This window comes from Anthonomus grandis, chromosome 2 (assembly GCF_022605725.1).
Source record: "Anthonomus grandis grandis chromosome 2, icAntGran1.3, whole genome shotgun sequence".
Lineage (NCBI taxonomy): Eukaryota > Metazoa > Arthropoda > Insecta > Coleoptera > Curculionidae > Anthonomus > Anthonomus grandis.
Window position 1 is genome coordinate 26,622,563 of NC_065547.1, and position 24,768 is coordinate 26,647,330.

Sequence of the window (24,768 nt, forward strand, 5' to 3'; positions counted from 1 at the left end):
CAATAAAAAACTATTATCTTAACCGTTGCAATTTTTGGGGTAAGTTGTAACACGTTACAATTTGCCCCGAGCTAAGTGTTTCAACTTACCCCAGCAAACATGTGTCCACTATTTTATTTTATTTCAAAAAACTAAAAGCTGTAATAATCGGCAACACTGTAAAAGTGCAACTATATACCCTAACAAGCAGCACCCCAACTTAAGTTGAACAAATGGGAATACATGCAAAAAGATATTCAAATTATATTCCTACCTTCAAATTTTGCTTTGACGTCACAATTTTCCTAAGCTGTACTTAAATTTCAAACGGAACGTACGCACTCTTCGAAAGTTGGTGGTTGACTGAGAGGCCCCAAGGCCTGCTTGTATACGCAATACGAGATTTGCCGAGTAGCGCCGACTTAAAATTCGGCTACTGTTTCAACTTACCCCATGTTGCAACGTACCCCGGTCTCCCCTATTTGTTATAACACCTCCTAAAGAGGCAAAAATTGGGTAAGGTGAACAAAAATTTATTTTTATGGAAAAGCATGAATTTTCTATTTCATACACTATATCTTCAAATAAATTATTGTCATCCTGAAGTCGTAATTCGGATTAAAATGAAGAAACCTAAATTTAAGATTAACTAAAGAATATTATGTTCCTGTTTTCTAAATAATCTGAAAATGCGAATACAGGAAATACGGTTACTTATTATTGAGCAAGTTGAACTAGTTCACTGCAAAAGAAAAACTAAAAAGTGCAAGGATATAACTGTATAGAAGAGTTGAAAAATCAATCAGAAATTACTAAGTTCCATAAATATGTCTGGTCAAACACAGAATGCAAAATCCTTTGATGTAGCAGTCTTAAGGTTATTTTGACTTATAAACCTAAAAAAATATCCATAAACATTTCTTTAACATGAAGCATCATATTTTTCTTATACCCAAGAAAATATAGGCAGAGGATCAATTTAGACAAAACCTTTGATTTTTTACCGCCTCGTATGAGTAGATACTCAGTTTAACAGAAAAAAAATTAAAAAATATAATAAATGATTGAGAGACATATAATAAAATGTTGGCATATAAGCAAAATGGTCTAAATGTTGCATTTAGAATTAGAAATATCAAAGGAAGGCTAAGAGACTTAATGATTGAGAAATAACTTTTGCCAAACGCTAAGATATTTAGAAGAAAATTTAACACGAATTAAGCAAGAAAAATCAGAGAATTTAAAAAGTTATAGTCTAGAAAAAATTCACAAATAAGCTGCAAAATTAGTTAAACACATCAGGTATTCGCCTACATAAGAAGACAATGCCAAGAAACATTCAGTGGCGTAAAAGAGGTTGATGGAACAATTTGGGCTAATTGCAAACTTTGCCACGCTCAGCTTAACAAATATTAATTTTTAACCAAAATAACCGCTCAAAGATAAAAAAAAACGGTCAAAGGACAATTTCATATACAATGCGACTATTAACTTAGAAGCCAGGCCTCGTATACTGAAGTTCCTAAGTACATATTAAACAAGTAGACGCTTCGCGTCTACTTTGGTCCGTGGGGATCAGTAGAAATTTTCAAAATTTTTGACAGTACTACAAAAAAAAAATCTCCACAATTATCCAAGGAGTGCCCTAAACACGCAGTGGGGAAGAGACCTGCCGTATCCTCACAAGGCTCTGAGTTCAAACCTTAGTCTCGGCATGGTGCTCTACCGAACTTTTTTTTTTTTAGTACTTCGTAAAAATTAACATCTATAGTAAATATCGAGAGAAAAGGGAAGGTCTCATTATCTATTATAATCAGAAATAAATTTCATTGAAATATTACTTACTTATTTCTGGGTATCATGCTTCAGAGAACCATGATGTGTTACAATACGCTCCGCTCTTTAATTTTAGTTTAGTAGAAAATATTCTCAAAACTTGCATATATCAACCGTTTTTCAAACCGCTTTTCCTACTCTAACTCGTAAAGCAAACGGGCCGAATTTGCCGCATACCGAAGATATACCGAAAACCCCGCTATTACGTCATCTGGCCATGTGCGACTCGATAGTGACGTCGTCCGTATGCTTTAAAATTGGGTGCTCGACCGCTAACTATATTGTACCATGCGTTGGCTCCCGTGGTGTCGACGGTATGACTGGTTGATTGGAACGGCTTATTTTTTGGAGTTTTTCTTAAATAACAGCGCGTTGCGGAAAAACGGTGACATTTGAAGAAAAACGGTTTCTAGTGGATTATAGCCAGATAGTGTCCGGTGATTTCAGAAAAAAAAATGGTTTTCGTAGGTGTCATAGGTATGCCGGTATAAAGCGTCAAAGTTAAAAAAAGGTGTAGAGCAAAAACTGCTTTACGTAGAGGACTGTAAACTGTCGAAAAATAGCTTTTAAAAAGTTCTTAAAACGCTGAAAGTTTGAAATCTCTAGATGCCACCATTAAAGAGTTATTAAGAAAAATAGAAAAAATCGATAAAAAAAAGGCTCAAAAAGGGGTTTATATTTGTTAACACAGCTTACCCTGTATAATACCTAGTGACATGACTAATACCTCTATTTAGTCCTAAAGGATTAGGCTTTCAAACAGCGTAAACACAAAAAAATTTCTTTTAGTAAAAAAAAATCATTTCTCGAAAAATTCACTTTTTTTTTGAAAAAAAAAATTTACGTTTGAGCTCGTTTATCTCGGAAGCAGTTGCTTTTTGAAAAAAATTATTTTTACAAAAAAGATAGCTACATTCACGTAGAAAAGGGCTGTTTTATTCGCATCATTATGAAGGTCACCGTTAAGGCCCCACAAATGTTTAAGTCCGCGAGGTACCGCGCAAAAAGTTCAAATTTCATTCACAGAAAAATCCCACTTCCAATGGGTTTTTTTTAAAAAGCGCCCTTTCTGCACTGCTTCTTATGAAGGGCTTTGACGTCAGTGAGTTTCAGAAAATTCGGCTCAGTCAGTTTTCTACAAACTGCTGCACCGACTGTTTTCGCGAAAAAAGCAGTTTTTTGCCACGCCCACCGCGGCGAGAAATAATTCGGTCAAATTCTTTGATGTTTTGCCGCTTCGAGCTAAATATTGAATAAGAAAATTTAGAATCGAGATGATATAAATGAAAACTTCGATATTATCTTCATAAATAAAAAATAATTCTTGATGCGTAAAAGATATGTGACGAGTACTAAGCGCTAAGATAATGAAGAGAAAATCTAACTATGATTAAACAAGATGAGATTATTCAGAGAACTAAAAAATTCATTCAACTTTTGGGAGAACTTCAGGCGAGAAATAGGAAGCAATGCAAATATTAAAGCCTGACGAGGTCGACAATTTAAGCCAGGTAAAAACTTTGCCACGCTTAAGTTATTGGCTTAATTATTAGTTCTCATGCTTGAAGTATTTCTGAAACTACAATAAAGCACTAGAATATCGACAGAAAATAAGTAAAAACGTGTAGCATTAAAAAGCCGGAAAATATTAAGTCAAAATTAAAAAAAGGTGTCTGTTATGGCTTATGGCAAGCAGTTGGGTGTTCTGGATGGAACAAGTATGAATTAAATAAAAATATTGATGGAAATAATAAAAAATGTCCACAAATGGTGTAAGAGGTTAATTGGCATACCAATAATAATGTTTCTTTGATAGAATACACCATATATTCAAAGTTATTCAAAGTAAATTCATAAGTCAAACCCTTTGATTTTTTGCTACCTCGAGATAATTCTGAGCAATAAACACCCTATTTGATACATGAATATTTTTAAAAAATCCATAAAGGTAACTTGACAAAGGTCACATCTTGAATCATGTTTCATAAAAAACGTTATAAATTAAGAGAACATTAACAATCTAAAAGAAATATCAAAATAAAGGATTAGAATAATAATTCAATCCTTTGATGTAGCAGTCTCAAGGTCATTGTTGGTCATAAGTTATAAATTATTTTCTTTAAATGGATAGACAACCGAATAAGTAGGGAAAGAAGAAAAATAATAAAACAAGAAAATAAGCATCTGGAGTTATTGCTTGGACTTTAAAAATACGTGGCAACCTGCACGCGACGGTGAGACGATTGGTGGGAGGGAGTCATGCAGCGATGACGATGACAGCATACGTTAAAATACAAATATGCGTAGCCAATGAGAGCGATTCGGCATCCGCGAGGGCATGGTATGCACACCGCCAAATTCAAAATAGGAAATTTTCAATGTATGTAGAGTTTTTTTATTCATATTTATATTTAATTAGGTTTTTATGATGCGTATATATTTTAGATGAAGAAAATGCAATATGCATTAAAAACATTTAGTAAGAAGATATTTTAGCTATTATTAGTAAATGGATTATTGATTTTTCTTATATTTACAGCGTGTGATCAATTATTATTTTAAAAATATTTTATAAATACTTGCCAAATTTGGTTTTTATAGCAAGTTATCTCTTTTATTGACGAAATTTGTTAATCATTTGGTATAGCGGTACGTGTAAGAGCAATGTATGAATTATTTAATTATTATTGTTAGTTAAATATTAAAAATGGGGTGATACGAAATTGAATTGGTGTGTAGAGCTGATAAATTAATTGCTTAATAGGTGGATAAATAAAAAAGTTAGAAAGTTAAAAAGTTAAGAAAATAAAAATAAATGGCAATTAAATTTTTTAACAATATACGGTAAACATTTTAAAGTTCGCATTTTTACATACCTCTATGTGATAATTCTAATATGCTCCTTAGTAATATAATAATTGTCAATAGTTTGAAAGTATAATATTATTTTAATTATTTTAAATTTTCCACTACCACTATACATATTCTATACATTATACTTTAGTGGTTGATATAAAGTATATATATGGTTGGAAAAGCTGGATAAAGGGTAAATATGACTAAAAAGTCAAAGTATAAGAACAGAAAACAAAAAAAAATATAGAAATTATATTATAACTTTGTTTATTTCAAATAATAAAAATCTATAAATTTATTTGTTATTTAAATATAATAATTTATGGTATTTTTAATATCAACAACCTCAAAATTAAATGCAAAGAGGCTAAATGTATTAATCTGGTATATAGTATGTAAACTCGCACTACTTTAGCTTATTTGTCATCTCTGCTGGTCATGTATATACAGCCCAAACCATTCAAACTTCCATTCAATAGTTTTTTTTGTAGTAACATGAAAAAAAAATTACTGCTCTGTATACATTTTAATTAATGAATATATACTCACAGAGGATCTTCATCCTCGTTCCATGTCAATTTCAAGTAAATCCAATTAGCTTTTCTACATCCTAAAAAATATTAAAAACATAGCAAACAAAATGTAATAGAAAATGATTAGTTGAATATTAACATACAAAATAGTCAAACATTTTAGTCTTAAAATAAAAGATATAAAAATAGTTATACAGAAACCAACACCTATGACGTCTTAAAATTTGTTTTTACACTTTGAAACCTGCACCAAAACCTTACAAAAAATATACTTAGTTATAATATACTGATTATAACACAAAATACCATATAAAATACCACATCCTATTTTTGTTAACTTCACAGCTACACAAACATAAAAAATAGCTACAATTCAAATATTATCTAGCCATTAAATATACAAAGAAATCTAGCTTATTTTTTATTTGGATAGTACATTTGTTTTTCAATTTTTCTTTTCTTCTCAATGCCGTGAGAATTTTCTTCTTCCACCTCTTTATTTTTAAATTTGTTGATTACAGCCATAAATCTGGCAAATGCATTTTTATCTAAACTTCTACCATAGCTACAAATTTCTTGCAATGTAATCTTAAAATAAGTATAAACGATGTAATAAAAATGTAACTTATATTTTACTCAAACTACTTCTTGATTTTCTTTAAAGTCCATTGCAGAACTATTGACTTTCATTTTTGAACTCTCCTGAATAAAATGGTTTACATCCTCCTGATAATTGATTTGGCTAGTTGTGGGTTGATGAACAAACAAAACATTATCCTCTTCCTCTTCACTCACAGTTGGGGAACCTACAACAAACTCGCTCCTCTGCTCAAAAATGGCTACAACATGTATATATTTACAAAGTACTGTTTTGACAGAATTTTCTAGACACTCACATCTGTATATATGAAAACATATTTTACAGATGTAACAGTATCCAGTGCGACATTGCTCATCACATAGTTCATGACAAGACACAACATAGAACTTACCAGTTACCGAAATACTTTGTACTTTTCTAAAAATTCTACCTTACCATTCATTTTTTCGGCTTTCTTATAGGCTTCTATTACAATTTTATGCTGATAGCTATTTGAGTTTGGTCTTTCACTATTAATTATCCTCTTCCACATCCTCTCATCCACAAGTTCATCCAACAAATCCAGCAAATTTTTAACTCTACATTTACAAGATTGGTATTTAATTTCAATCTCAATTTTTTTGAATTAAGCAAATTATTTATACCTAAGATTGCGTCGACCTCCCATTTTATTGTAGGTATTTCAGTACTTTGTTTAAACTTTCGATAGCCATATTTGTATTTATACCAACATTTATTCTGTGGCAATGGGCCCACATCATGATCCTTTCTTTACTTTAAAAATAGAAGCTGCAAACAAATAATATTACTATTTAGTAATAATTTTTGTTGGCAGTATTTTTAAACTGCTAACTTACGTCTGCAAGTATCTCAAGAAATCGTGTTCACCCTCCTCTTCCAAATGCTTGAACTAGTTTTCTTTTAAAACCATGAAAGTGGCAACATTGGTCTCCTTTAAAATTTTCCTCATTTCCTTCTTCAAATGTATTCTGTTTTATTCTGCTACCATATCATCAGCATCTCTTTTTTTGTTAATATTATACTTCCTTATCAAATATGCAAGGTCTCCTCTTGTTAGTAGGTTTAGTATTTCTATCGTGTTGTTCTGAATTTTCCTAGCATCTTTAATTATCCTTTCGTTTGTCACTCCTGCAGTCAATTGCCCAACTACAATATTTTCTTCAGCCTTGGACAACCGTTTTGTTCTTAACTCGTCTGCATGTCCTACATGAGTTTCCACAAATTTCACAGCAACTGATCCTATAGGTATTAAAATTATGAATGAATGTAACTACCTATATAAAAAATAATAAAAGATTACTACCGCTTGTTAAAACTTTTACTAAAATTCTTGAGGGACATGTTCCTTGAATGCAAATGAATCCCTTTGTACAACCGCTGCTATCGCTCCTGTTGCAACTGTAAAATATGTGTTCTTCCCCATTCTTAAACTTGTTTTGAGTCTGACAAGCATAATCTACTTTCCTATTATCTTGTGCCCTCCAAGATGTAAATTCTTCAAAATTCCTAAAATTTAAAATTGATTCTTTGACAGTTATATGGTGAATATCAAGCAAATGTTTGTTTAAACAGTTAAAATATGAAAATGTCTGGATATCATTAGTACACATTGGACATAATAATATAATGTGTTTTATTTGTTCCTTCCCAACAAATTCAGGGTGAAACTTTTTCCAATGCCTGTTTCTGGTAGATGTGTTTGAAAATTCCTTATCACAAACTTCACAGATTGCATTTTGTTGACTGCAAAATAAATAAATATTCAAATTAGAACTAAAAAAATTATATGTATCTTACCTTAGTGATGCCATAAATGTCTAACAGACAACAGATAAGTGCAAATATTGGTTTAAGTGGAAGGAAATTAAGCACTAAGAAACACTGGCAAGTTTATTGAAAGGTAATGAAACTCAAACACTAAATTGTTTGTTTTTGAGCCCAAAACCAGCACAGATATGGATTGTATAGATAATAGAGTAAACACTCAAAACTATTCACTATGAATTTTCACTCAAATAGTCGCAAAGTTGCTATAATTGTTGATAATTAAATTAATTATTAGGAAGCAAGCAAAGGAAATAAAATCTGCAATATAGGTTAAGTTAAACAAAACCAATCCGTTGATTTTCAACTTCCGTAGCTAATCGACAACGAAATTTGAAGTACGAACTTTCACGAAAGGATCAGCAGTGCTGCTCCACTCTCAATTTTTCTGATTGACTGGGCATATTTGTATTTTAACGTATGCTGACGATGACGCCATTAACGCGAGAATAAAGAAGAGAAGAGCGAACGAAGAGATCGACGAACATATTCGTTGCTACAAGAAAAGACGTAGAATTTATCTTACTTTGTAAACTAAAATTAAATAATATAATAAACTTATAAAGTCCGATTTCATTTAAATTTGTGGTCCTTCGATACACGATCCACGCAACAGTTATAGAGATACTCTTAATCAATACTCAAGTCAGGAGTTGAATGTTGTAGATCGGACTAGATTGTGAAGAATGAATATTCATTTTAATTAAAAAGCAGTACAAGTGTTTTACACGCTTAAACTTATATAAACCTAGACATTGACGTTTCTAAGCAAATAGTAAGTAACTTCAAGTAAAAGAGCTTATCTAATCTAAGCAATTCGACTTTGTGCTAATATTTCCTCGATAGAGTTAGGTTTTCTGAAATATGAAGTAACCAAAATTTTAAACTAACTTTTTCGGAAACTATAAAAAATCACCAATAGTTGTTGACAAGTAAGTAAAGAGATACAAAACTATAATTAAAACCATAGACTTTAGATGAAAAACTATAATTGACATAAATTAAAACTTAAATCCAAATTCTGTACTTTTATTAAAAATATGCACCGGCAAAGAATACATAATACATGATTGCAAAGAATACATAATACATGATTTGCAGAATGACTAGGTCAAAAATTGACGTGATCTAGCTGAGTAAACATTTATATTACATTAAGACCAGAGTTTATCAAAAGAACCATGCATGTAAAATTATGTCCCATTACCAAACCTACTGAAAGCATTTGCAATATAGCAGCCAAACTAACACTGAATGTAGCTGGTACCTCTTGACCTTTTTTAAAGGAAAATTTTTAACTGGCATTTTTTTTTATTTTTTATTTCCTTATAGAAAACAGGTCGAAAGTTAAGGCGTAATCATTATTGAAGTTTGGCTACTAAACTGTAATTTCTACGGTTCTTAAAAGGCTAAAAGATTCCAGGCGCCTACCAAACCTTATTCATCTTGTTTTCTTTTAATAGCAAAGATTAACTCAACTACCATCATCGATACACATCAATGAGTCCCATTCTTTAGCTCAACTAATGACTCAGTAGATCCGTCTCTACGTCACCATTCTGATTCGCTTTACTTCATCAGACTTATAAGTTCGATGGATTCGGGAAGAGGATCCCAAAGCACATTAAAAGAATAATGAAAATACTTTTTTTTTATCTGACAGTATTTATACGTATATTCAAATCCTATTTATTACATTAAATTACAAATGTATAAAGCATTTGGCGTAGTAAAGGTTAATCAATACTGAATTTGATTTTTTTTTATTTTGTACACATTTCTACGTATACTCCTTTAATGAATGCCTGTTTTTATTCAGATTATTTAGTAACTTAAGAAAGATACCAAAAGCCCACAAAAAAAATTAGTTGCCGCTTAAAATCGCTTGTTTCCAATTAGCTTCGCTTTCGATGTTTTCGATTCCACACCACATTTGTGGTTCGGCGTTTTAAAACCGTGAATAAAAAGAAAAGTGAAAGGTTTTTAAGGTATATTCAGGTAACTCTAATTTTATTTTTATAGAGGCTTATTATGATTTCTTTTTATTTTACTTGGAAATGATTCGACTATAATTATAATGTAAGACTGAAGAGAACTCTAAAGTTAACCCAGACAGTAACTACAACAATAGAATAATAGGACCATAATCATAATCATAATCAAATGTTCTGTTCTGGATTTTTTTCTTTAAATTTTTAATAGCCGAGATACTCGAATTTATTGGATCAAACTAAATTGGTTGGTAAGAAGAGTTTTTTACGTTTCATTTAGCCAAGATTTGATGAGGAAATTATATTTGACTTAGTTGCAAAATATCACAAACCTCCCTCAAAAATTTCTTGTAATCTCGATATTGTAACCCTGCTCTTTGAAGAACGCAAAGAACTACTATGAGCATCAGCCTTAAATTTAAGTTTATTAAATAAATGCTGTGTTTTTTTTTTGTTATTAATAGTTTTAATAGTAGAAACAAAAAACGTCTATATGCAATTTTCTCCTATTATACATATTAACCCCTAACCACTATTGACGGGGTCAAATTGACCCAGAGACGCCTTTAAACTGAAATTTCCCCCTCCAATTTTGTAACTTGGGGGCAAAGCTTCACGACTTTTTCTAGCGCGCGTGTTTACTTTTAGTAGCACATTAACTACGTAGGAATGCAGCTTCGTTGTGGCCGAATTTATGAAAATGGGTTAAAGTGACCCAGCTAAAATAAAGCGCCAATTTTCAATTTAGCGCTTTATGAAATAATTATTTTGGTAACTTTTTTTGCATAAAAATTGTTTCGAACAAGTGTTTATTGTAATTTTTGTATCTAGTTATCCATAAAAATGGATTCCAAATTATACACGGATGCGGAGCTTTTAGACATTATAGAAAATGACGATTTTTGGCAGGACCTCGAAAACATGGATGAAACTAATGAGTTCACGGATGATGAAAATAGCGCCAATGTGCCCTTGGAAATTGCTGAGAATGAACAGGACGCTCTTAGAAAAATTTTGGAGGATGAAGATAAAAGCGATGATTCTGAAGAGGACTGCGAGCTATTTAGTGAACATGATTCTCTGAGTGAGGCTTCTGGGGTTTCTGGCAATGATGATTCTGAGGAAGATCAACCTCTAATTAATTTTACGTCTTGGGTTGGAAAGGATAAAACAAGATGGTCAAAAGGAGCAGCAACACGTGGAAGAGCAGCAGCTCATAACATTATTTACACTAAACCAGGTTTGAAGGGCTTTGCATTGTCCAATCCACCTAAGTCACCTGAGTCAGCATGGAACTTACTTATAAATGATAAGATCCTAAAGATAGTTTGTAAATTTACAAATATAAAAATTGGACTGTGTCAGGCCAAATATAAAAGTTTCAAAAGACTTAGGGCTACCAGAAGAAAATTTCAGCCAACGTTTATTGCCAAAACAAGTGAAGATAAGCTAAAAGCATTTTTTGGTTTGTTATATCTTCAAGGCGTCAATGTGGTGTACTGATGGAACAGGAAGAGGCAAGATTTTCTTTTTTGCTTTGTTGTTTACGCTTAGATGATTTACAAACAGGAAGGAAAGGATCAAATTGGACAAACTGGCGCCGATTTCAGAAGTTTTTAATACATTTGTGGATAACGCACGGGAAATGTATAACCCTGGTGATAATGTTACCCTGGATGAGATGTTGGTACCCTTTAGAGGTAGATGCGGATTCCGTATGTACATCCCTAGTAAACCAGCTAAGTATGGCTTGAAAGTACAAATTCTGGCGGATTCAAAGACCCACTATATGTTGAACGCCGAAGTATATACAGGTGCCCAAATTGGAGATCGGGCCCCTAAAGGAAAACGTTTTTCGAATCCTTCGGAGGTTGTGCTTCGTTTGACAAAGCACATAATGGGTAGCAACCGCAATGTAACCGCTGACAACTGGTACTCTTCAACTGAGATAGTAAATGAGCTGCTGAATAACATGCTTACTTATGTAGGTACTCTAAAAAAAAAACGTCAAATACCACCAGAATTTCAACCCAACCGTAAGCGACAACCTAAAAGTTCACTGTTTGGTTTTTCTCCGGCGATTACCATGGTATCATTTGTTCCAAAAACTAATAAAGCAGTTATATTAGTATCAAGTATGCACCACGATAATAAGATAAATGAAATTTTATTGAAACCAGATATAATCGAGTACTATAATGGGACTAAAGCAGGGGTTGATGCTCTTGACGAAAAATGCGCAAATTATTCTACTTCGCGCAGAACAAGACGTTTGCCAATGGCATTATTTCATGCAATATTGAATATTGCCGGAATAAATAGTTATGTTTAATATAATTGTGCATCTAATGAAACAAAAATTACGTGCTATGATTTTCTAAAGCGGCTAGGGGCATCGTTATGCAAGCCGTTCGTCATAAAAAGACTAGGAAATACAAAGGTACCTCGAAAGGTTCGAGAAATGGGCTCCAATATATTTCACACTGGGATTCCAGAACCTCCTGTGCCACTCACTGATGAACAACGTTCAAGCGAAAAAGATGTGCCATATGCCCATGGTCAAAGGACCAAAAAACAAATACTGTTTGCGATAATTGTAAAAAGCCTATTTGTCAACAATGTGCAGTAAAAGTTTGTCCTAACTGCACTAAGTAAGTTTTTTTTTGTTAAAATGTTTTTGTTTTTATGTTAGAAAATACGTTGTAAGTTTCGTTACTTTTTTTTGAATAAATAATACAGTGGGTCATACTGACCCATCAATAGTTGTTGCGATTTTTTTTTTTAGAATAGTTGTTAAGGGTTAAGCCAATTAGAATGACGCAAGAAAGGTAAAATATGTTAATGAAGACGAACCCCATAGATTAGCGGTACACACGAATTCTGTACTATTTGAATTTTACGTGACTCAAAACAATCCAAGGACTCTAAACAATGTCGCAATGATTAAATTGACTTATTACCAAGGATTCACAAAGCAATAATTTGATTTCTTCTTATAATATAGAGATCTTATCTTTTAAGAATATGCTTTTTTCAGTTTTAGGGTCAATCAAACTCAGATTCCTAGTATGTACGATTATGGAAATTCGAGTGTTATCTATATACAGTTCTAGATGGTTTAAAACTAAAAAGCTCATTGCCAAAAAGTATATTAGATTTATTGGGGTTTATTTTCAATTGATACTTTTTTATCCTGGTAAAGAACTTGCTGAGACCTATTTGTCAAATAAGATTGTATAAGTCTTTCTGAAGAGACCAAACCCGATATAGTATAATATTGCGAGGAGAATAGAGTGATTTAGCATATCAAATGCTTTAGTGTCATCGAAGAGAATCAGCACATTAACTTGACCATCCTCTACTGATTTAATCAAGGCATCTGTAACATCTAGCATTGCACATGCGCAATCATATCCAGGCTAAAACCCGGACTGTATGCCAGAAAGGATATTATATTTGTCAACAAAACTCCTTATTTGCCTTTCTAAAACCTTTTCATAAATTTTCGATAAAGATGGAAGTATGCTAACAGAACGTAGATGACTCATGTCTGTGGGTTTGTCGATTTTTGGTTGTTGCATTACATCCGCATGTTTGCAAGCTATAGGGAAATAACTGACTTCAAAGCAAACATTTATGTTGTAGGTAATATATAGAACAATATGCGAACAGCACAGTTGTAAGAAGGTAGAATTAATTTAGTCCCATTCAAACGCCCTGCTCTTAATATTATATATTATGCTTTCAACCTCTTCAGGAGTAGTATACACAAAACGGAGAGTATTCGTAATGCCTGGTTTCGTATTTGTCCTATAAAATTCAATTACATCATTACCAAGCGGGTAAGTAGGCTCAGCTGAATTTATAAAAAATTGAATTTACGTTATTTAAATCCTTCTTCAGCTCAGGAGAAATAGTTTCTTTATTGCCCGGTTTAATACATTATTTATTTAGCTGACATTTCTTTAGAAGTAGAGTTGGAAGATGTATTTTTTAGGTAAGCCTTTCGCTCGGATTTTATTGTATAAGTACTTTAATGATTTAGAATTTCTATTCTAGGTCTTAAAACATTGTTTCTTATTCTTAAAAAAAAAAATTCTGTTATCCAAGACGAGTATTTATGTTTGTTATCATCTTAGAAGGTGTTACTGGAGGCATGAATATGAAACAAATTAATTGTATTTATTAAGTGTCTTTAGATAATATATTTTTTCATCGATGTTCTGAATATGAATAATGTTCTCCTAAGGGCTTATGAAGATATGTCTATTAAAACTATATTTTAGATCTGTATATTTTACCGTTTCAGCTTGAACCTGCTCAATTATAAAGCTTAATTCTATATAAGTCGCAAAATTATCAGCTATTTGTAGAGCATTTACTCGAGAAGATTTACCATTTTTAATATTGCAGAAAATTAGATCTATGGATGTTGCTTTTTAAATTTTAGAAAATCAAACTTTAGGTTTGTAAAATTTTAAAAATTTAGTTATTTTTTAGATTTTTTCGTCTTGCCCATTGAATTTTACAGACTGTAGCCGCCCCGCTATAAAACTCTCTACTAAAGAATTTTTTCAGCTCGCTTAATACTTGTAATGCTCTTTTATCCTGTGAACTTCGCGCTGCTGTGAACTGCGCACTTTGAGCTTGCAGCAGGTCTTTTGGTACCACTTGGGGTTTAGCCCCTAAGATCCTTCACTAGACCTACTCATCTATTGTTATATCTTTACTCACAAGTCCAACGCCTGGCATCTATGAGACCGGCCATGGGGACTTCGTATATAGGCTATATATTCTTGGTAAACTGCTATGCTAAAATGTGGTAGCAGTCTGTACAGAATCCGTGACAGAATATGTTAAATCGTAGATACCCCAACATAGTAGTTTGAATCTGCTCGGCTGTGACGGGTACATCCCTGAGTGTCGTTGGTGTTAGGAGGAGGAAGAACCTGCAAACCACATCATCGGGGAGTGCCCACCATCCACGCGTCTTCAAAGGTGTGGGAAAACAGTTAGCCCAGCGATATTAGATCTATCGTTAGCTTTTTGAAAGTTATGAGCTCTAGTATCCTTCAGAAAAGTACAAAAGTATGACAAGTTTATTAGGAGACCTATATGTGCAATAGACTCCCTGGCGGCCGACTGGCCAAAACTTCAATTCAATGTAAATTTGATTTTGCGAACTCCAAAATTTTTGCTTTTTTAAGCACTGGCTCTTATACGAAAGATGAAGAATGATACTTAGGCCACAATATAAATCATTAATTTCCAATTATTAAATTAGGTTTGGTATATTACTAATAAACATATAAGGCTGGTCATAGCTGTAGTCAAAATATTATGACTGATATCAAACATGATTAATGTATTAAGTATTTCACTTTATTATAAAAACCAATCATTCCTTTGACTTTTGTCAGGTTTAAATAAAAGTCTTGGTTTTTTTACATCTCTTTTCTATATGACTCTTTGTATATAGTTCGACTAGGGAGATAAGAATATATTTGCAGGGAACGGTTAAGATATGTTCTTTTATAAATATGGGCCCTCAGTGCTGCCTACAAAAAAAAAACACTTTAACATATTTTTTAGCACAAACAATTTAAATGGGCACGGCCCCGATAATGAACCCAATAGTTTCATTCATGCTATTGATTGCCATAACAAATAACATAGTGGTTTCTTAACATTCTGACTGGATAAAAACTTGGTTATGCCATCAGAAAATAGAGGAGAGAGATCCTACCCTAAAAATGCACACAGATCATTCACAAATATTTGATCATTACTTCAAATTTCTCTATTTTTCTAAAGTCATAGTTTCTTTAAATTGTTTTAAAGCATCCGAGGGTTAACGCAATTGAAGTCTTGCTAAGGAATATGAAAGTAACATGTCAATCCCCTTCATAGTCCTCGACTATGCCCATGACCTAACTGAAGACCGCGTTATGAATAAACCACATATGAAATTATAGTGTGCGACTTGCGAGATATTACAATTGATTGATAGATCTGGAGAAAATTTGAACAGCTAATAGTAGGAAGGGTCGAGTTTAACGCCATTTTTCAAAGATGACAACTCTATTTCAGATTTTAATTAAATGTAAATAAAAAGGAGGCTCGAATACTTCACCCACGAGGATTTCTAATAAAATATCCTTAATAATTTAAAATTGAACTGTAAAATGTTCTTCATTGCATACATTTTACTGTGAAGCCAGTTGACAAGAGCTCTTTGTGAGGAGGTAAGCACCTTTATCAAAAGAAAACGCTGGAGTCATCAAGGTTTGACGTTTGAACGAGAAACAATCCAGAAACAACGTTACCGGGGACTGTCAGGCAGTCATAGGTGCGATTTGAATATCTGGCTTTACAGTTTGCCTAGGGACCTGGATTCGCCCAAATCGGAGTACTTTATTGGCTGTTTCAAGGCTCTGGTAACCCTTAGTTGAGTCCTATAGAGCAATACGATCTTTTATCTATAAATTTTCAAATGTTTGGCTACACACACGACTATACTAAATCAATTTAAAATTATACTATTAAAGTTATACTATTTATTTACTAAGCACAGACTACTGTACAAGACATGTAATCGTGAAGGCAAAAAAATGGTAATAACACTTTGTGATTGTCCTACTTTCTGGTGAATACGCGGAAAAATTCCGGATATATTCTTTCGTTAAAGAGATCAGAGGTTCGCCTCTCGGTGACATCTTTACTCTCTTGGACTGAATGACGGCTCCTCTCCTTTTTAAAAAGATACACAAATGACTCACTTAGGCTTAAGTACAATCGTATTCGCACCATCCTCTGCACGTTAAGTTTAGTCTTCATGCAGCTATACTTGGGTTAATAAGTAAATATTTTCATTTGCGACCATTTAATACAAAAGCACGTCCGATAAACTTGACTTGTGATATAATTTTGGAGATAATATAGTATTAAGCTTAAGTTTAAAGAGATCTAACTTTAATAAAAAAGAAGAAACTATAGATTTATTTTTACTCAGAGCCTTGAAACATCTTTGTCCATGCACAAAAATAAAACTTACTTTTCATCTCTTCCTGCTCTATCTTTTAAAGTTCGATCTACTATAAATAATTATAAGAGAGAAGATTTTACATGATGACTCACATGAGTCTGACTAATCTTCTGGTCCTTTTGATGTGCTCTAAAGATGATCGATTATACTGTTACTACGTTACCTCGTAAATTTAATTTTTTATAGTGTTATCACTATTAAAGCTCAGATCTTTCTAATCTAGTAACATACTCTGCAATCGCCTATAGCTTCTTTGGCTATAAATAAACAAAATAACAATATGTATCTCACGCCAAGAAAAATAAATAAAAGGAATTCGCATAATATATCTTGACCTTGCTCCTTAATATTTACAGATATGTGCAATGTAAATTTATGAGGTGAAAGCGCGCTGAAAGTCTCAGCATCGTTTGAAAGACAAAATTAATTAAAAAATAAAAAATTCTTGCAATTCCCTTAATGCTTCCGGAACAACAGACGCTCTAAAAAGATCAATTTCCTCGCTGCAACACTTTGAAATCGGAGTCTAAAGCATCGCCTTTTAAATTAATAAAAAGAAATCCAGGATGTGCTAAAAGCCTGCTTTTATGAAGACATAAGTTAAAAATATCTACTATAGCTATTTTTAAAATTGAAACCAATTTAGCATAAAGGGTACATAAATTTCATCCCACGTTTTATTAATGGGAATTAATGAGCCGATGCTGGCCCTATAAAGGGTTGACGCAAATCCAACGCGGATAGTAATTTGCCAATTTATGGAGGTGGAATTTTAAGGTCATCCGGGCTTAAAATTAGCAACAGGTTTAAAAGTTAGTTTGTTAAATAGATTTATAAATAGATTGGAAGAAAGGTTAATACACCAAAGAATTGTTGTTAACTGGCTTTTAAAGGTCTTTAGTATTTTTTTTAATTTAATTTAGTTGAAACTGAATTTCTCGATGTTGCCTGATGATGCTCTAGTAACAGCAACACACGTGTAGCCATTTATGATCTATTATGAGACAGTAACTGCAAGTTTGCTTTATTTTCATCAATTATGATATATTTGGCAAATATGACATGTAAAGCACATATACGCTTCAATAAGATAATCTTCACCCTTTAGTGAAGTTTTACAAATTTGGCAAGTATTTCTGCTATGAAAGAGTTCGAAAAGCGTCTATCAAAATAATTAGATCAGTTTCACAAATAACAAAAATGCCTTATACCTAAAAATAATTTGACAAACCTTCAAAATACCCTATGAGCTAAATTGAATTAAAAAAAGTTTTACAAGCATTTCTATTTGGCGACTATGGATTTTCTATTGTCAACAGTCAGTAACGACAAATAACTTGCCAAGCAAGCTTAGTGAATCTCTCATCTCTAGGCGTTGCTTGTGATTAATTCGGCACCCTTTGACTAATTCATCGAATTGGTTTAGCGAATGCTACTTGAAGGAATTAAATACATTGCCTAAGACTCATCTACAAATTATGTAAGAGTTAAATTATATACCAGTTTGAAACTTTGCTAGTGCTGAAAATAATTTGGCAGACGTTGCCTATGACCAAACGTCTTTCAAAAATGTAGGAAACGTTGCCCATTAGGAATAGTTACATAATTGGATAATTTGATAAATACTGCCTATGGAAAAAGATCGAAAACAAATAATTTGAAAAAAAATTTTCTACTACTAAAAGACTTTCAGAATAATTTAACAAATATCACCTTAGAACATTGAAAAACCAAAAATCAACAACTTTCTTTGAGTTCAACATGTGCTTAGGGGCAATGGGGTGTTTTGTTTACAGAATTATTTACCAATACCCTGTTGTCAAATTTACAGACATTTCCAAAAAAGGGCATTTCCAGTTATATAATAACACATAATATAAAATATTTGTATAGGATTTTGGATTAAAACTGAAACGTACAAATAGATATAACCTAATCTAAGAGTACAACAGAATACAACATCTTTTAAGCCAAAAACCCATTATTAACAATCTTATTTCTAACGCTTTCTAAAAAATGGGTAAAGGCAACACCGAAAGCAGAAGAAAAAGGTCATCTTGTCAAACTCAAACGACTTTGCATCACGAACTTATAAATATACCTGGACTGCCAATTCAATGAAAAGTAAATGACCACTACTAGGTGGCCGCCATTTTGCGTGATTGTGTCCTTTCGATATTGGTCACTCTGACAAATTTAATTTGTGCCAACTGTAGGGAAACAAAAAATTTAAAGTTTTTGAGAGGTTATGTTTACAAAAATACAAAATAGAAAGTTACATATAGGTAAGAATTTAAGATAGTTGCGTCAGATCTGTGATTTTTCTGGTATTTCTTTAAGAATTTCGTTAAAATTTATGAAAGAAAGTAATCCTCACCTAAAATGAGACAAAGTTTCAATCAACTTGGAATAGATGCATGCACTTTAAAATATTTGTTTTATTATTCTGATAATCTTAAATCTTATAAATCATAATACCATGAATATAATGATATTTATTTAAATTTGTGCTTCTATTTACTTAACAAATTCAGTTAAAAACACTTTTATTTTCTTTCTGTTTTTACTATTACGAGTTTTACTTACAGACAACTCATAGTCATTTGGTTTTGAGAAACAGTGAACCAAATACATTTAAATAAAGATGGTGATACATTATTCACGTATTAAATAAGAAGAAAGATACATCGCCTGTTCCAGACGATATAACCAAGCGTCGTTTACAAATCGCCAAAAACTAGACAATCCGCTATACTCACACGTCAAACGTCAGCGTTGTCAACTTCATTACCCTGATTTAATATATTTTTTGTTGGCAACACTAAAATGTTCAGAGTGACCAACATCAAAAGGACACAACCACTATAAAAATGGCGACCACCAGGCAGTGGTTATTTTTGGGTATATTTTATTTAATATATTTCTTAAGTTCGTGCTTTGCATAGAGAAAGTAAAATTAGAGAAATGTCAAATGCACGTTTCAGGCTTCTTATTGGTGACACTTGATGGCTAGTAGTTCCCGTGGCTAGAAACAGGGGAACAGCCGACAATGGAACAGCTGATATTAACATTGTCGTAATAATTAATAGTCAGACCTGTTAATGTTGTCACTCTTTTGCTGAAATTTCTTTCGTGACTTGGCATTTTACATAATATGGTAACAGTTTCCAAAACGGTTTTCTGTTATTTTACTACTATAAAAAATTTATATATATAGGCTTTTTCTAGTATCTTTATAGAACCCAGAACAGTCGGTGCTGCTTAAAAAAAAGTTTTTTTTTCTGCTTTTTTTACCCTAGAAGCTTACGGGACCCGGGAGTTAACTATAAAATAGAGTGAAACATCATCTGTACTACATATGTAAAGACAAAAAGGAGCTACAGGACAATTTTTAATAAAAGAAAGATCAAAAAAACTCTAAAAAAACAAAATCTTCAACACATTTTTTCAAAACATACAATGCAAGAACTTCACAGCAAATGAAACTTGTCTTCTTGTTTACTGGTTATTCATTTTGATCTAGCGCGATGTTGCTATATTGACATGGAAATAAGCAGAATACTGACTATTATTTTTATATGAAAAAATGGTTGAAGATATCCAATTGATTTTTGCCACAATCGGGTTTTTGGACGCATTGAGCAATGTATTATCATAAAATATTTTCTAAATTTTTATTTGTTTTTTGATATATTTTTTTAACTGAATAGAACCTGGGGTATTGTCGACTTTAAGTTTCTCCGATTTTGCAATACATATTTTAAAATTTGAGCAGAAAGAGTGTTTTGAAAAGAATAGATTAAGAGAAAAAAATTTGCCGATTATTCACATACTACGCTAAAAAATAATTATAATTTTTTTTTAAATATGCTAAATTAGGGGTCTAAATTAGTCTATTTAATGTTGCCATTGATGATTGCATTATCAAACTTTAAACATATGAACTCGCAATTGCCAAATTGGGTATATTTTCTAAAATAAGTATAATTATTAGTATCATCAGTTTTCAGCGATTGGAACTCACTGAAAACTCTCTGACTGTAAAAGTACAATTGTCACAAGCCATTGTTTTTGTTTTGAAAAGCACTCAGCAATTTTATATTTTAACATACTTTTTTGCAATTTTGGTTTTTTTTATTGTCTCTGTTTCTAATGTGATAACAGTCAGCTCCACTCTATTTATATACCCAGACAAAATATTCTTGAAAGTTCCATAAACTGCTGATTAGATGAAATTCAGAGGCCGCTACAGACGATTCGCGTTAATTCGTCTGCACAATTGTGTATTATAGGGTTATGTTTAAATATGGTTTCGGGCGTTATTGCGTTCGGGATTTAATTTATGAAATTGAACAACGACGTCAGTTATGGGACACAAAAGAAAAAGACTAAAAAAATAGAAATCAAAAAAGTAATGCCTTTAAATCGTTGGAAGAAAATTTTGGAGTGACTGACTCCCGAAGAAATTATAAAGAAGTATGAAAATTTATTGCAAAGTAGAAATTATTGTCGAGAAGTAAAGGATAATTTAAAGTCAAGAGCCTGAATAAGCGATGTTTACAAACGAAACTGGTTGGCTTACAAAGCGCTTAATAAATTTATGAAAGATGTTTATTATGCACCGCATGGAGTAACAGACACAATGGGAAGTACATATATTTTTATAAAAACTTAATTTTTATAGCTACTACTTTTTAAAATCATAATTTTTATATTATTATTGGTAGTTGTCCTGCTACGGAAGTTTGCCATTTGTAACGAAGTATTCGGAAAATTCGTCGCGAATTTTTTTTCAAGTCTGAGCATGTTCTTGTACCCATTCTCTGTAATTGTACCATTTTTTTCTCCCAAATGTACCTGGAGGTGTGTGCATATTTGACGAGTTTCTGCTTCTTCTTAGAAAACTATGTAGCAATACACAGCATTTCGTAAACGATCGAGGTTAATCTTGATTTCATAAAATGGATTTTTGTAAAAATGGAAATACAGCAGACATAATTCCAAATAACTTTTTAATTATTCTGTGGGCTCTAGAAAGTCTGTAGTTAAATATACGCTCTGGTGTATTATTGTCATGATTTCCACCTTATGGAACCAAGAGGTAATTTTTTAAAGGAAACGCGTTGTGGCAAACAATAACATAAAGCATAGACATTGCTTTCATTGGCAATGTTTTGTCCAAAAGTAAATCTAAGGTCTTATTTTCCACGGCTCATATAAAGAACCATCATTGAATACACCTCCATCTAATATTCGTCCTTGTGAGCCAATATTACTGTATATTAGAATGTAATTCGCATCACACAAAGCCATTAGTACTAAACAAACTACATTTCGCATCTATAGCACCAACACAATTTGGAAAGTTTTATATGTCTTTGAATAAATATGATTTTTCTTTCCATTCTGCAAAAGTCGCAGGAATCTTTAAATTATGTTGAAAGAGTAGTCCATTCTTGCAGTGGAGTTAATAAATCAATGGGTAACTAAAAGTATTTCGGTCATCCTCCACTAAATTTATTTAAAAACTATTAATCCAATATGTTTCGGACATATAACATGTCCATTATCAGGGATAACAAATTAAGGGGTTCTGTCAATTCATCTTATAGTTCTAGTCCTCAGACAAGGTTAAAAATGGCATATTAAAACACATGTTAATGGGACAAAACTTGAAATTTACAAAAACTTAAAACTACATAATTAAAACAAGATTATTATTGACCTATCATTTTAATTATGTTGTTTTAAGTTTTTGTAAATCCAAGTTTGGTCCCATTCATATGTATTGTAATATGCCATTTTTATTCATTTTTATTATCTATATATATATCATTATTATAAAGAAAAATAAACATATTCCTTAGCTGGTCTCGAAGTGCCATTTTTAGTGCTTTACATATTTCAAACACGATGGAAGATATACCTAAGATGCAGTGAGATTTTTAATAAATAACTTAAACTGTGATTACTGTCCTCAGAAGCAGAGAATCGTAAAGTTACAGCTAATCTTTCTCTACCAGAAATGGTACGCCTTATGTATAGTTAAAGATGGGCCTATTAATTGCAGCAGAATTTCGAAATCTGCAGATATCATCCAACAAGTAAATTTTAAATTTACTAGAGTATTCTAAAGATAAATCATTTTGCAGATGATTGTCATTATATCTGTAAATAAAAATTGTGTAATAATATAATATATTAATATAGGTATAGTATAGATTATCCCAGCTCAATTTTTTCGTATATACAACTGACCCTAGACAATAAATCGTATGAACTAACAAAACTGTCTTTATGTTTAAATAATGATACACTCCACCATCTGCGTTTTTTCCCTATATTTAACTTCTTTTTATTTTGTGCTAAGATTATATAAATAGCATAAGATGTAGTTAAATCATCGCCATTCTCCATATTTGCGAATTGCTGAACGAACCATGAAGCAACAACGCATCACGAATCGTGCACTGCGCATCGTCTGTAGCGAGCTTAAGCTATACGAAGTTACACCTTTGTAATAAGAAGAAAAGAGATAGATAAAAGCTGTTAAAAGGAAGGTTTTACAAAATTTTGCCGATTTTATTGTTTTTTTTTTGGAATTTTGGTTTTTTATATTTCTCGGGAGTATGTATGTGAATTATTGTGACTTTAAATTGTGGTGTGAATTTAAAAATGTGATTTTAAGCCACCCAACAGTGCCATTTACATAAAATGCCGTAATTTATAAACGTTATAATCAAAGCAAAGTGCCTAAACAAGAATGATCCCGTTTATTGGTAAAAAAGCTGAAAAACCTTTTGTAAATAATTACAAAAAAACCTATTCTTTTAAAATTGAGACTATAATATTATATTTTATATCTATATATTTTACTTGCTAGTAACTTAAATAATCAAAATACAGTCTGTTTTCCGTGAAAAACTGAAGAAAATCTTACAAATAAATTATAAAGAAATGATTAAGAAAAATTTACAGGTAAGTATATACCATCGTGCCGAAAAAAAACTGCACCATTACAATTTAGGTAGGGAATTGTCTCCTAGTCTATTATAGTAAATCGCATTCCTTGGGTATGGTATGCATATTTACGTATTATGAATTTTTGGAGTCTTAATAACTACATATTTAAATAACAATATTGATACAAAACATTTTTATTTTTCGATATTTGTTTTTATTTTGAACACATTTTATAAATAAACCAAAACTAATATCTTATAATATCTTCTTATATAACTTATAATATCTTTTTCGATAATATGGAATAAAAAATTATTCATACTTAATAAGCGCACCGTCGTTATCAATTACAGCTTGCAAACGTCGTGGCATACTTAAAATCAAGTTTCTGGTATATTCTTCGGTTATTTGGTCTCACGTCATCTATCTTTAGGCGTAATTCATTCTGATTTCTAGGCCTAAAGTTATCTTGATACATATATTTTGCCATTTTACCCCAAACGTTTTCAATTGGGTTGATATCAGGGCTTTTCGAAGGCTACGGTAAAACTTGAATTCGTCTTTCGTCCAGATAGTTTTGAACTATACGGGCTTATGTATAGGAGTATTATCATGTTGAAAGATAAAATCTTGCCCATAGACTACACCAACCGATGGCATAACATTGTTCAGGATATTGCATTATCGTAAGGCATCAAGCTTTCCCTGCACTATTTGACAAACGCCTGGTCCTCTAAAACTAATCCAGGCCCAAACGTTTATACTAAAACGTCCACTTTGATTAATCTTATGTGTATATCTTTCGTGATATATGATATTAGAAGGCCTGTAAACGCGGATTTTGCCATTATTGCACGATTGAAAGTTTTTTTCATCCGAAAATATTACCGATGCCATTATTGACGGGCAAATTCTAATCTTCTTTATTTGTTTGCTTCAGTCAAAAATATTTTATTTGTTGCACGGCAACTTTTAATTTCCGAATTTCTTGTCCTACTACGAGCTGTATTAGCAGAACCAGGAAAATGCATGTCATCTTTCGCCTTTATTGCTGTTTCAAAGCAATTGTATCTTAGAGAGCCAACTAACTCGCTATCTTGAATGTCGTTTGAAATTTTT

The 24,768-nt window shown here is 32.0% G+C and overlaps 1 protein-coding gene across 4 annotated transcripts in view; it reads left to right on the forward strand.

The window, feature by feature from the left end:
* The window catches only part of LOC126750217 (serine protease filzig), a 66,909-nt gene that overhangs the window by 20,806 nt on the left and 21,335 nt on the right, over positions 1 to 24,768 (forward strand). Inside the window, exon 1 of one of the 4 annotated variants that reach the window (XM_050459764.1) lies at positions 23,315 to 23,465. The exons of the other annotated variants lie outside the window; for them this stretch is intronic. Within the exon in view, the coding sequence (XP_050315721.1) occupies positions 23,450 to 23,465 (16 nt within the window). The 5' untranslated portion in view covers positions 23,315 to 23,449. Of the gene's footprint in view, positions 1 to 23,314; positions 23,466 to 24,768 lie in introns of those variants that run through there. 4 annotated transcript variants of the gene reach the window in all.